Source organism: Rhamphochromis longiceps, linkage group LG14, assembly GCF_057381845.1.
Source record: "Rhamphochromis longiceps isolate RC_006_pf linkage group LG14, R_longiceps_female_GT1.1, whole genome shotgun sequence".
Classification (NCBI taxonomy): Eukaryota; Metazoa; Chordata; class Actinopteri; order Cichliformes; family Cichlidae; genus Rhamphochromis; species Rhamphochromis longiceps.
In genome coordinates, this window is record NC_140570.1 from 36744853 (window position 1) to 36759040 (window position 14188).

At 41.1% G+C, this 14188-nt stretch overlaps 1 protein-coding gene across 4 annotated transcripts in view; it reads left to right on the forward strand.

Annotated features, from left to right (window-relative positions):
* Window positions 1-153: 153 nt before the first annotated feature.
* mark4b (MAP/microtubule affinity-regulating kinase 4b) overlaps window positions 154-14188 on the forward strand; it is a 62287-nt gene continuing 48252 nt past the window's right edge. Inside the window, exon 1 of one of the 4 annotated variants that reach the window (XM_085379546.1) lies at window positions 154-578. In XM_085379546.1, coding sequence (XP_085235672.1) covers window positions 537-578 — 42 coding nt within the window. In that variant the 5' untranslated portion in view covers window positions 154-536. Of the gene's footprint in view, window positions 579-3926; window positions 5000-14188 lie in introns of those variants that run through there. The other 3 variants (XM_085379547.1, XM_085379548.1, XM_085379545.1) reach the window with 3 other exon arrangements.

The window sequence follows — 14188 nt, forward strand, 5'->3', positions numbered from 1 at the left end:
TTATGAGTGATGTTGTGGTAGTTCTGATGCCCTCGGGGCGAGCATGAGTCCCCGCCTGTATTGATCCCTGCTGACGCGCTCAGAGCAGCACAAATCACTAGCTGTTATCCACACACACAAACAAGCCCATCACGCCACACAGAAACACATTCACACACCACCACCGCCACCTTTTCTGTAGCCCATTAGATATATCGACAATTCCACATTCACTTTTGTTTTTGTCTTTTTTTTTTTGCTCTAATAGGTTTATGCACAGCTGACCGAGCAGTAACACTAATGCTGCCGGTATACTCTGTGACATTGCGTTGAGTACAGGCTCTCCATGGAAATACGGACTGCTGCTCTGGTTGTTCTTTCCAGCATCGATTCGCGTGCAGTTGCAGCAGCAGCTCTGCCTCTGTTCTCCGAGGGATGCCAGTGAATGTGCCTGTGTGCTGCTCACCTTTCCCTTACAGTATCAGGCCCTCAGTCTGCAGGGGCTCAGGTCACTGAAGCGCTCAGTCTCAACCAGGAAGGAGCAGTGCTGAGGAAGGATGAGGCCCTGGGTTCGCTCCAACAGGTCCAGATCAGTCCAGGTAAGGTTTGTGCTTCTAATTCAAAATGTAAACACGTGACACCTTGGGAGATAAAGATAGTCTTAACTGTCTTAAATTAGAGTAATAACTAATGTAGTTTAATGGAGTGTTCAAAAGAATGACAAATTACACTACAAGCTTTAGTCAGCGCTGCTATTAGACTATTCAGAAAACTCCTGATTAAAGTGTACAAACATCAGCAAAAAAATAAAATCAAAATAGAAAAATAATACTCTGTCCAATCCCATCCACACCCTCTACAACACAAAGGTCATAGTAAAGATTAAAGTGTTAAAGGAGAGAAAAGAGTACTCCTTTAAACGGCTTTACCAAAAACTGAACTTTACAACCTTCATGAATGCAGGCTTTGCTGCAGGACTTAGTCTGCATTAGCTTTAGAAAAAAAGGTGTTTGGGCTCTTTCTGTGAACACACTGCAGCAATAAATCTGCTTAGCAAAAACAAACAGCAGTAACCGGCTTTAAACTGCACACATCCCCCTCCTGGGCAGATCAGCTCATTAAATCCTGAATTATATTGTTTGGTGCATATATCTGTTTTCATATTTAATTTGCAAGCTTCCATAAAAGTGTCGGGTTTGAATTCTGCTGCAGATGCCTCTCTTTGCAAATCTTTCCTCATTATAACTGCGGTGGTAGAGACGATTCACAGTGGAGGTAAAGACGCTTTGATTGAATCAGCATGATACGAGATAAAACATGTGAATTTAAATTGAAAACAAAACAACACAGTGTACTGGTGATCATTGGGGTTCAGTGTAGAGAAGCATAAGATGGGCTTCTCTCTCTACGTGTGATCAGAAGTGAGCTGGGCGATGACCATGTCATGTCCTCTAAAGACTGTGTGAGCCAAGAGGTTTAGATGCTTTGGTTTATACTGGAGGCATCCTGGCGTGCTTACCTCTGGCTCTAAGCATAAAAACTCCTCAGATCTCCCATTCAAAGTTTTGTCTACTATTTGTGCATATATGACATTTTTACATCATAGGGATGACAATAAAAGGTCTGCAGTACAATTCAAAGCCTCCACTGTGGGGTAGAAAATGCCCTCAAAACCAGTAATGAATCAATATAATGCTGTAGTGCACTGCAGCTTGATTATGTAGAGGATAACATAGAAAGTGATAATATTTGATTTCCTGGGGTTTTGATTATCTGTCAATGAGCTCTTAAAGGGGGCATGTTTTCAGGTTTAGTATGAAACAGTTTTATTTGCTAATAGTTCTTGTCTGTTAATCAATAACAGCAAAGATATAACAGGAGACGTGCAGCAGCTGTTCCTTTCGATTGTTATTTTTTACTTGTTTTTAACAATGAGCAGACCTGCTGTTTAATTCATACTTTAAATTATCAACAAATGTTACTTCCTTTGTGATTTTCAGCAAAAGCAGAAACAGATTTCTGGTAATATTAGCCTGCTCTCTCTGTCTCACACACACACTCACACACACACACAAGCATGTCTGTATGAATGGAGTAATTGTGCCTTCATGCACACTGGGGGGGAAGGGTGTTGTGTTCTGATGCTGTTGGAAACGTGGTGTTTTGTTTTAGCTTTGCATGCACATGAAACACAGAGCTTAACTTATCTGGGTAAATATTTCAGCCTGCATGATCAGTGTCTTCAAATTTCAAGCAACCACAGAAATAAGGCTGGTGTATTATTCGAGCTCTCATTTACAGCCAGAAAGGGGCATAATAGGTCAGGACTAGTGTATAGGATGGTGACCTCAATTTATCAGAGGTCAGTCACCATAATGTGGTTCAATGACTTTTTAGGAGCCGTATCCTCGACATGGTCCCCAAAATTTAGGGTCCAGTTTCTGCAAAGCTCTGGCTTTTGGAAAACTACAGGCTAGAGGGATTAAACTTTGCCTTATCCCTATTTATTTTTCACAGTCCTTTCTCAAGTGTTTCCCTCTGCCTCACAGAGGCTGGCTGCAGATTTAGATATTCAAGAAAACAACAAATCCACCAGTGTCCTCTCACTTGTGCCAAACAAACACACATTTCTGTGCCTCACATTGAAAGGCTTGGAAATGCAACAAATTCACTCACTATTGATTTATAGTCATTAGTTAGTGTGTCTGTGGGCCATGCACATAAAACAGCCCTTTGTATGTTGTGTGTAATTTGTTAAAACTTACTTTAAATATACTTGTTATCTAATAAATGTTATTTTTAAAGGTACTTTTTGTAAATACTATCTATACAATTTAACCCGATCTTCCACCACCAGGGGGCGGTGTTTCACAGGTGTGCTTTTGACTTTCAGTTTTTAGCCCTGCCTTTTTTCATAATGACTTGCCTGATTGAATCGCTGCACCGTGTTCTAGTATAAATGAGCAGAAGTACCGATAATGACTCTTCCACAGTTATCAGCAGTTTTAATTATTCTTCAATGGCTGCCCTTTCTTTTTTTTTTCTTTTTTTTTTCTTTTTAGAATTGATTTTAAAAATTTACTTGTTTCATTTAAAACACCGCATGTCTTGCCTGCTGCTTCCATAACAAAGAGAGGTTTTCAGCCAGAAACCTGCTTAATTTCCCACCTCACACTTATTAGTTATTATCATATCATATTGCTTTAAAGAATTTAAATAACTTTTACATTTCTTTCTGACTTCTCTTTTGTTTTGAAGGTTTAGATTATATATACTTAAAGATGTCATTTCTTAGCTCACGAGTTACTTTTAAGAGTTTCTCGTACGTTTTGCGTGGCTCTGTTTCAAACTTAAATGGTGGAACTTTTATTTATTTATTTTTCATTTTGTAAGACGCTATAAAGGATGTATCTACGCATTATGAAGTCACCCACTGGTTTATAAAGCCCAGAGCTAAGCATTTTCACCACTGCCATCTTAGTGTTTTGAAACTGGATGTGATATGTGAGTGGTGAACCTGATTGTAAAACTCCACTATCAGTGAGTCGTTAGTCGTGGGCCTATGTGAAACACAGAATGGCCAAACCTTTTAATTTTCTATGCAATATGAGATGAAAATAGCGACGGAGCCCATAAACGCACCAGGAAAGAGTTCACTGAGGTAAGGGTTGTCTCCTGCTGGTCATTACAAGGAATGCAGATAAAAGACACTTTTCAGGCCTTTTCTAATCAACCTTTATTAACACAATATATAGCTGTATGGGACATAAAGTCATAGCGGCTGTTTTCTTAAATCCTGCTGATAGCTTTTCTTCATCCTGGAAAGTTTACCATGGGTATCTTTATTTTCCGAGCTCTGATAGATTGCCGGAAGACAGATTTTTTTGCGGGGTCTTGAAGGCAGCTCGACAGATGAGAGAATAGCGCGTGTCTGTGTGCGCGTGCGTGGAAGGCAGCAGCCCTGCCTACCGTTGACGTTCCCCACTCTTTCTCTTGTCACTGTTTTTCGGGAGGCGAACTGGGGGAGAGGTCCGCTCTTCTCTCGTCTTTCTTAGAAAACAGATGGTGTGTTCGTGACCCGGCGGAGACGTATCTTCGCCCTCACACGCCGGCGACTTCTTCAATTACCGCTGCAGCACTTTTAACCAAATCAAAGAGGAGAGGAGCCAAGGGCGGACTGGACAGAGAGGAAGAACCAACCATAGGACTCACACACTGGGAGGCTGCACGTCCGCCTGCTCTCTTCAATACATTGATTTATTTAACCGGGCCCTGAACGTCTCCCGGCGTCCAGAAGTGCTGCCTCAGCCGGTTCCTGCTTCCTTTTAAACTGACTGCGTCTTCGTGGACTGTCCCCAGAATTATTCAGCAAGCTAACAGGAACACACAAAGTCCCCTGCTTTTTTTCTTCTGAATTCAGACCGTGGTGGCCAGAGGGACACTGAGTCCTCGCCTCTGTTTCCTCTTATCAGCCCCTATCGGTTGCTGTGTTTTCCACCGGCTGTGCGCGCTTTCCTCCTTTCTCAGCAGAAGACGATGCAGGTGGAGGTAAACCGGTGACCACAGGGGCTGTTTTGTTAACTATCCAGCAGCGTGTCAACAGAGATGAGAGGATAGCGTCTGGGAGGGGATTTGGGGGAAAGCGAAGCGCTAAGTGGGGGGTTCAGTGTTGGTTTTCCTTCTTCAGATGAGGCAGACACACCATAAAGACATGAAGTGGATGTAGCCAACCGGTTCAGTTTTTTTTTTAAGCATCAGTTTAAGCTGGATCACTGTCTTGGTGATCTGTGCTGCCTTCACGGACTGTGACAATGAGGATTTTATGAGAAGTGAAGCCTTTCCCCCTCTATCTACATACAGCCAGGCTAGTCTGGGGTGGCATTTCTTTCTTTCTTTCTTTTTTCACCCGGTGTGAACACAACCCAGACTTTTTTTTCTCTCCTGGACGGCGAAGCTCACTCAGGGACAAAAAATGTCTTTACGCACAGCACTGCCTGGGAACGAGCGGAACCCGGACCATGTAAGTAGATAATTAAAAACCATAGGCGTCTGTCTGTGAGAGGTTGCACTTAGGTTTTTATTATGCTTTTCAAGGAGCTGATCATAATAACCCCCGTCAGCCCGCGGGCCCAGAGATTAGTCTGCCATGTGCAAAGAGCAGCTGCAATCAAGCAAGGCGACGTAGACGCGCTAATCTCCCCTAGCTCATTTGGGACAGGGTGCAGTTGGACACACATGCTGTCCAGGATGGAGATATGAAGATTAGACTTTCACCTCCACCGGTGTTTTCATTGCGCATGTTTACCCCCCCTCAGCTCTCAGCTGATCAATAATTAATGCATCTGATGCAAGACCACCCAGCCAACCCTCACCTCCACTCCATCACCTCCACCCTGTCTGGCCCGCCCAGTTTCCACTTTAATAAAACCGCGACAGAAAGCTCAGTGGGCAGCTCAATATTGCAAAATCTGCTGTGTCAGGCTAGCCTGGTCCATCCTGCTGATAGCCTTCTGTGTCTGTGGCAGCGTGGGATTTTGGCAGACTGTGTTTGAGTTGTTCTTGATTCAATTTTTAGTGTTTGTAAATATTCTTGTAATTACTGTGAACCTCTCTAATGTCCTATGACATCAGTTGAGCAGCTGTGCAGAATATCCCCACCTCTGTCTCAAGGGCACCCAGCTCAAAGCAGCTTCTCTTTTTGGATGTGAAGGTCTAACAAAGACCACTTCCTCTTAGTGCAGCTAACAAAACACTGAATACTTCCTTTCCTGCTTTTTAAGGTTATTTAAAGTGTATGCTGTCACTGCCTCAGGCCCTGGATATCTTTTGTTTAGATAGGTGCAAATATTTCCAATACCAGTAGTGTCTCTCACTGAATTTTCCTGCATCCAGGGTTCTCAAAGTGCAGACCCGAGGCCGGTGGTGGCCCTTAGTAACAAGGAATGATAAAGCATACACAATGTTTCCCACATTTCACAGAGGGATTGTAGGTATTGGTAATAAATAATTATTGCAAACGTGTGGAAGATTTGGACTGCTGCACTACAACAATAAGAATGCAAGACCTTTAGAAGTGTAGCTAACAAACGACAGCTTTTAAACATGTAAACTTGAAGGGTTGCAGACGTGTATCAGTAGCTACTGATGAGAAACCTGCTTAGTGAAACAGCAACTGACATCCCAAGGAAGTTAATGTTAACAGCATCCATCCTCAGGACACTCAGACATAATAGACAAACTTTAGCCTAACTGACTCAGGATATATCAGAGGATCAGACTCATTCCAGTGAAAGGAGCTGAAATATATGATGCTGAAGTTGGTGGAGAATGATATACTGGAATCTAGGCAGTTTAAGACCTGAAGTTAGGCTCACAAACAGCATTCCTGTGAAGGTGTACAAATCTTCGAGCATTCAATGGGCGAATTAGACTTTACTTAGATGCAGTGCCTCTATGAATTGACAACAAGTGCATTATTAGCAGGACTGCAGCCAAAGATCATTTTGGTAGTCGGCTAATCTGCCAATTTTTCTTCGATTAGTCAACAATTATTTCAATAACTCTTATCTCCTCTTCCTGTGGGCAAACCTGTTCTAGGCTCCAGTGCCTCACCTCCCCAAGTCTACCCACCTGTGAATATCACCCTGTTCTCTCTCTCTCCCCACAGATTAGCTACTTAATGTTAGGTGGAAAAGGTTTGCTATAGTATTAATGTGTGTAAAAACTAAACAAACAAACTAGGAGACAGTGTAGCTATCTCTGTTTATTGGTTTACAATCGCATTTCACTCATTAGCTGCCAAAAAGAGATTTTTCTGCCAAAAACTGATTTCTAGTATTTGCCAAATATTAACTGCCCGTATTTAAACTGCTCTAAATAACGTTTTGGCCTATAATTTGTGAAACAAATGTCAAATGACCTATCAAGTCATCTTGAGCCACAAACAGCATTCCTATCAAAAGGTGGAAGCCCAAAAGTGACGTTTATATCCTTTATTTATCCAGTTAAAATGTCTCATTGACGTTAAAAAAATATTTTTAAGAGTAATCTGACCAAGAGGATCGCAGAAATTGCAACAAATATAATAATAGGTTTAAAAAGATGTCTTATGTGGCCAAAAAGAACCGGATTGGTTTGAATGTAGGTACAATAACACATAAAGTCATAAGATACTTGGAAAACAGGTAATTTTTACATTTTATATATAATCACTTTGTAAATCATGTTCACCAAAGTCCTATTTACCAATATAAGTAAAGACATGACACATAAAAACATTGGAAATCAGTTTTAAGCAGATGATCATTTTTTGGCACAACAGCGGCGTTTTTAAATGCTTGTGCACTGCAGTAGTGCTGTCTCTGCTTTGCACTGTCTGTCCTGATGAACAGAATTAACTGTTTGGGATTTCCTTACCTGGATCATTGAGCATGCATCAAGATCTTCTTCTTCGTTGGTATTGAGCGCATTCTTGGCAGACGATAAGGGCGATAATGGCCACCATAGCTTCCTGCAGTATATTACAGTTACAAAAACACATTTATGTGGTATAGTATATGACGCATCGACAATAAAATTCTGCTTCCGCGTCATCGAGTATGTTGATGAATCGTTGTAGCCCTAATTTTTAGTAGCATTTTTTTTAATCCATCCAAGACAACACTGTTATTGATTCATAATTATGCAGTCCTCTTGCTCTTATTTTAAAAGAGGATGCTAAATTGAACTTGCTAGTGTCTCCAGTCTAGTCTTTCCCTGCTGGGTGGCTTGTAAGGATGTCGTTGCTCTGAGCTGTCTTTACTGTCCGATCCATTGCTCAGACAGATTTGAAGTCCATTGTCTTGGATTGCAGCTGCCGGCAGTAATCTGGAACCTGCACCATATAGAAAGATAGTACACTACACTAAGTTCACAGAGTACCACGATTGCAAGCAGCAGTCCAGGACCATGGACTTTGAGTCCATAGACTGGATAAGAAACTAACTGGAGAAGCAGCTGACTAGTGCTCCATCATTTATTGCCCCAGTTTATATATCATTTTATAGCATATTAAATTATCTAAGTACAGTCAGTGGGAAACACTGATGTAGCAATGTAGAACCAAGGGAGTGTTGCTTTTAAATGTCACTTCCTCTGTTCTTGCCATCTTAAAGTACTTTTGTGTCGAGACGTGTCTAGAAATACTTCCTTGCTAATGTTTAAAAATTAGAAGAAGATTAAAAATGATAAACCATTCTCTGAACAGAAGCATTTCAGACACTGTAAGGCAGCGGTCCCCAACCGTTTTTGGCGCCACGGACCGGTTTATGCCCGACAATATTTTCACCGACCGGCCTTTAAGGTGTCGCGGATAAATACAACAAAATAAAACTAGTATCGGTACCAAAAAAAGAAGATTTAATCATAACACACGTGAAAAAACCGAGTTAACGATAAAACGATAACAAAATAACGCTGAAAACCGATTTAAAAACCCTGAAAACCATACATTTCACATCTGAGCCTCAACTCTCGTGGCCCGGTACCAAACGACTCACGGACCGGTACCGGTCCGAGGCCCGGGGGTTGGGGACCGCTGCTGTAAGGGATCGACTGCTTGTGACAAATAAAGCTTTCATTCATTCATTCATTCATTCATTAGGTCACTCTGGTTACGATAATTTATTGCACAACTCATTCTGGATTGTAGCAGTTAGGTGTTTATTGTTTATACCGCTTGCTGGAACGCTGAGGTACTTTTAGAGGTGGCAGAATCTTCTTTGACTTTTATGCAAACCTGTTGTAGCTGGTTTGGACATTTACACCACATCCAAATAATAAAAATTCAAAAACATTAAAGTTAGATCGAGGCTTGTGTTACAATAAAGATTAAGACTAAAGAAGCTCAGTCTTCACATTGAGGAGAATCTGTTTTGTCCACACTGTGAGATACCAAATAAAAGCGAGAGCCACTGGTGGATTCTTTCCCCTGTTTTTTAATAACTGCAAGAGTCATAAAACGATTTCTCCTGAAGCAGAGCAGTAAACTAATAATAGAGCCTGTTAAATGCTTGATGCAGTCTACTCTTGTCAAAAATGATCCTTGTAGAAATGCATATGTAGCATTAAAGCTGGTGAGAACTCAGCATTGCAGGGAATAAACCAGAATGATTGCTGTCCTTGCTCAAACACAAGCCTTTTGTCTTAGTAACCTCACCATGGCTACAACATGGGGTCCTGCACACCCCACCCCCACCTTCCCATTATTCCTCACCCTCTCCTGTCCATTTTAACACACACACACACACACACACACACACACACACACACACACACACACGTTCACTCGCCGACTTTGTGCCTTCAACTTACAGACCTTATCCCATTTTGATTTATAGCGACGTCCGTCCGGAAGCAAGTTTAGCCACTTGGCAGATATCTCGACAGTGCATCCTGGCAGCTGTTTTAAGGCCTTTATCTAAATGAATGGTCAGACATCAATAACTTATATTTCAGGCTTCACTGCATCTTCGCAGTCACCCGGGTTTGCTCGATTATAGAAAAAATCCCTAGAATCATCATTCAAATCTGCTGAATGATGCTCGATTATTGTGCTTGGTGCACCTTCCTAGCAAAGTAACTACATGTCGACACAAATCAAAAACAGCTGCCTACAACTAGATCCGCTTGGTGTTAATATGCAGTGCAAACACAATATGTTGATTAGCACAAACATAATCACAGTTCAACACAAGGTAATTGGCAGTAAGTGTCTCTCACAAAGCTAATGCACAAGCTAGCGTTCTTCCAATATAGACATATGCCATTTTCCCATTTTCATCGCTCTGATAGTTTAGCTCCATCACCTCTGAAGTCTTTCTCCTTCCTGTGTTGTAGTAAAACTGTTGTTCAATATTTATTACCTCCAAGTCCAACAGGATTAGCCCTATTTCACTTGTGATTGCACCAGCGCACAAGTATAAACGCAAGCAGTGATGTTGCTCAGTAGGTGTAGGGGCTGCTGGGCTTTGATGCAGAACTCTAAACCCACCCAAGAACAGTTTCCAACACTGATTAATTAGAAATGTTGTTTGTGCTTCGGATCTTCACGTTGAATGCCAGATTTCATTACAGGGTAGTTACAGATGGTGGTAGAAAGACAAATAAAAGTAAATGGAAGTTTTGAATGCAGCACACATGTGGTTGAACATGTTGGTGCATGTATTTGTGTGTTCTGCATGTAAGACAGGAAAGTCTCACATGCAAAAGGCTCCGAGACCATCACAAATGCGCAGCGCATGATATTATCATGCTGTGGCTTCGTCTTCTGAGATCATCAACACCACATTGGCTTATCATTCAGTCACATCACACATGACACGACAGTCTGCACTTTCACGCCACGCTCTGCAATTTACATGTTCTTACTCTCTGTTCTCTGCTTTGCTCTCTTCTCTTGTTCAGTCCTGTCATTTCCTTTAACCTCCCCGTGTATATTTCTGACTCTGTCGCAAAAGTCACCGAAACCAGAACTAATACCTGACATGTCCTCCATCCTTTTCACCTTTATACCCCAAAGTTAAAAAAGTCCCTGCTGCTTTTTGTACTCTTTAACTGCTGTAAGTCCTTATAATTACTCTTCTGTATTTTATTGTCTTGTGCTTTTTTTTTAATCAGAAAATTGCTAGTTGTACAATACTTCAAACCTGAACAAACCAAACCAGAATATCCATAAGGGCAGGATTATGCTTCTCTGTAGGCTGTGAACATTTTAGTAAAGAATAACTGACAGAAGGCACGTCAACAGTTTGCAGTAGGCGACATGAATAGCAAATAATTTCTAGGGTCACCTTTCAGGACGAATGAATAAATTACATTTTGCTTTTTACTTCCACTCTTATTTTGTGTGCTATGGATAATTGAATTGTTTTCAAGGACGTTGTTAATATTTTACATCTCTTTGTAACTTACTGAGCTCAGTCTTGAGCTTATTGTGACAGTTTTACATCTTTAATCTAAGGGTACAAAAATAAAACGACGTGAAGCAAAAACGCACTGATATAGCACTTTTCCCCAGTCAGGCAATCATGCATGTATTTGACCAGTACAAAGAAGCCAGAACATGCAGGAGCAAGCTGCCAGGATTCAAATCCTTCTTGCTATAGGCTTGTATTTAAATGAAATAAGGAAATGACAAAGCTTTAAATTGAAAATTAATATTTTCACTAATATTTTTGTTAAACTTATATGAGGTGTTATTAAAACGTTCCAATAAATCAACGTGATCTGTTTTGAAGTTGCATCTGTGTCAGTGTTCATCTCCCTCTGTAGTTTCCTTGTTTCCACATGCGGGTGACTTAACCCAACCTGCTAAACCTGCATCTGCAAACGGCCTGTGAGAATTTTCATAGAATCTTAAATTTTTTATTTAATCACAGGATCTTTTCTCCTCTTTAACTTTGTTTTGCTGTGTATTTGTGTTTTTAGAAGAAAAGGTTTCGTGGGATTATCTCTTGAGTTTAGAATATTTTAAAATCTCAACAGCGAAAGGTAATTACAGGTGTAATAAACGGGTTTTAATAAACAATAAACAGGTTGCATTGCTCTTCTTAATGCTGAACTGTGGGAATGGGCACACTTTTTTGCTTGGGGCTAGTCATAAGGTTTTAATGTGTGTGAGAGAGAAGGAAGTCGTATAGAGGGTGTGGGTGAGTGCTTGTGTGCACATGCACAGCTGTGTTTTCTTACAAAAAGGCCAACATGTCTTTCAGTGCACGACTGCAGGGCACGGCGAGGCTTTTGTGTTTTCCTGGACAAGCAAAAAGATTCAAGTACTTGCTGTCCAGACATGTTACCCAAAAACTGGCACCCTCCTTTGATGCCCACGTTGGCATTCATTTCACCTAGAAACACTCCAGATACAGTCATAAACAGCCTTAGGCTTTAAATTATCTGGTCCGCCGAGGCCAGCCGAACCATGCATGATGGGTATGAAATTAAGCGGGCTGCTGTTAAATTGCTTGCCCAGTTTTATAGAAAAATGTGAAATAGTCATGAGAACTATTTGTTTGTGCTTATAGATATAAACTGTCATGTTGTTTTGTGACAGCACAACTCTGAAACTGAAATTTTTCAATAGGAGGTATATTTTGTGCACGTAGCACATATGTTGCCTAGATTCTTCAGCCAAGACGTGTCACTGAGGCTAACCGACCTTTAAAAGTCACGAAAAACTTTTTGTTTTTACCAAACCACAATCTTTTTCTAAACCTAATCAAGTTAATTCCCAACCAAAACGAGTCGTCTTTAATAGCCTGACCCTGACATAGTTGTTTTTATTGTCTGAGCCGCTTCCAACAGTAACATATTTGAAATTAATGACACTTTAAAAATAAATGAAAAACAAATGAAATGGAAAGATTTGTTATTCTTGTAGCACTTTGACTGAGGTTTCTTGTGTGAGCAGCAAAACCCCACGAAGCCTCCGCATGTGGACCTTTCTGCCCTTTAAAAGTGGAAGACATCATTAGTACACATGAAAATTCATGCCCAGAAATACAAATCTGCAGATGAAAGCTTGTGATTATAGCACAAGGTGCATTGAAACTCTGTACTGATCGCAGTGCCTTGCTGATGTTTACTTTTTTGTAACCTTGCCAACTGAATCCAACTTAAAGGCGTTTTGGATTACAGCTGCAACAGCGGACCCAAAAGGTCAGAGAAGCAGAACACTTGGAGGGAAGTTTCCAGCTCAGATCCCTGGAGACGTGATTGAGTTACCCTCTGTTTAGCCTTAACAGCTACAGCAATGTTGCCCATGAGCGGGTCACAGAGCCCCCAGTTTCCCTGGTTATATTTTACAGCGTACAGTAGTAAACAGTGAAACTGCAGAAGCATGAGTGTAAAGCAGGGCAGCATCAGGAAAAGAGCTTAAGAGCTTACTGGACCTTCCTGAAAATGGCTTGCTCAAGAGCCTCTCAGTGGCAGATTTTTAAGGAAAATTTAAGGATTTGCATTCCCTGCTCACATTACCGGCTTAGAGGCTAATGTCAATAGTATTTATCTGTTGTTTTTGAATTGCATTTTCTAAATTACTTTTCAAACACCCAGTGTGCCATTCAATGGGCCGTATGGTTCCTGTTGGTTTCATTTGAGCAATTTCTGAAGATTTTTTGGGGTTTCATTTGTGCCCATAGCTACTGTTAGAAATGTAAAATCAACAAAAGCTACCTATAGTCTGATAGAAATGTAGTTATTTAAAAAAAATGCATTGAAGATCATCATTGAAAAGGTCTTAAATTAACGCTGAAATGGGGAGATAATAATTGGGATTAGCTTTATGATCATTCCAAAGAAGGGACGCTGTGTTAGATGCAGGTTAAAGAGCCTAAGCCAAAAATAATAAACACAGTGATTAAACTTTGCTGGCACCAAATCCAAAATTAACTGTCTTGGCATTTTGTCAACACAGATTGTTTTCTCTCCAGCAATTATGTAATTCTAGTTAAGTGGTTAGGCAACAAACGCTGAACAGGTGGCGTTTTCTGGAGATCAGGCTACCATGTGCAGAATGACACTTTTCACGGAGCCTATGCTAACTGCCAAACGCTCACAAAACGAGACAAGCAGATTTGCACAATTACAAAATCTGAACCAGGAGACAAGAAGAAAAGACACTCAGATATTCATAGTCAGAGCACACAGTCAGGCTGTTGTGTTCATTGTGTAGAGGGCCTCTTCGGCTGTCAGGTGTCGACTTACTGTCCTCAGTGTTTCTCCTCAGGCCTCAGCTGCTGCAGTTTAACCAAAAGCCCTTTTAGTTAACAGCCATCCAGTGTTTTTCAACCAGAAAGACCAGGTCGCTCTCCATGAGCTATAACTGCAGTTTTAGTGCTCGCTGGGAGGTCTCATCAAATTTGCAAAACTTGTGTGCCCCTTGAAAAAAATAATTTCATGCCCAATTTGGGTGTTCGAGAGGAGCCATAGAGCGAGCTGGATGTTTGGGAGTGAAGGTTCGTGTGATGTGTCATTCAGCTGCCTTCTTTGGCATCTTTTTCCCACGCCTGGTCAAATATCAGACCTAAAATATGAAACTCTGGTGGTTTCTACACAACTAACAACAGTTGGTCCTCATGTACTTAAGGCAAGGAGTCTGAGGCTATTCCCGATAGTTCTGGCCCTAAATTAGTGCTTCAGTTAAGAGAAGTGAGAAATATATCTGTCACATTTC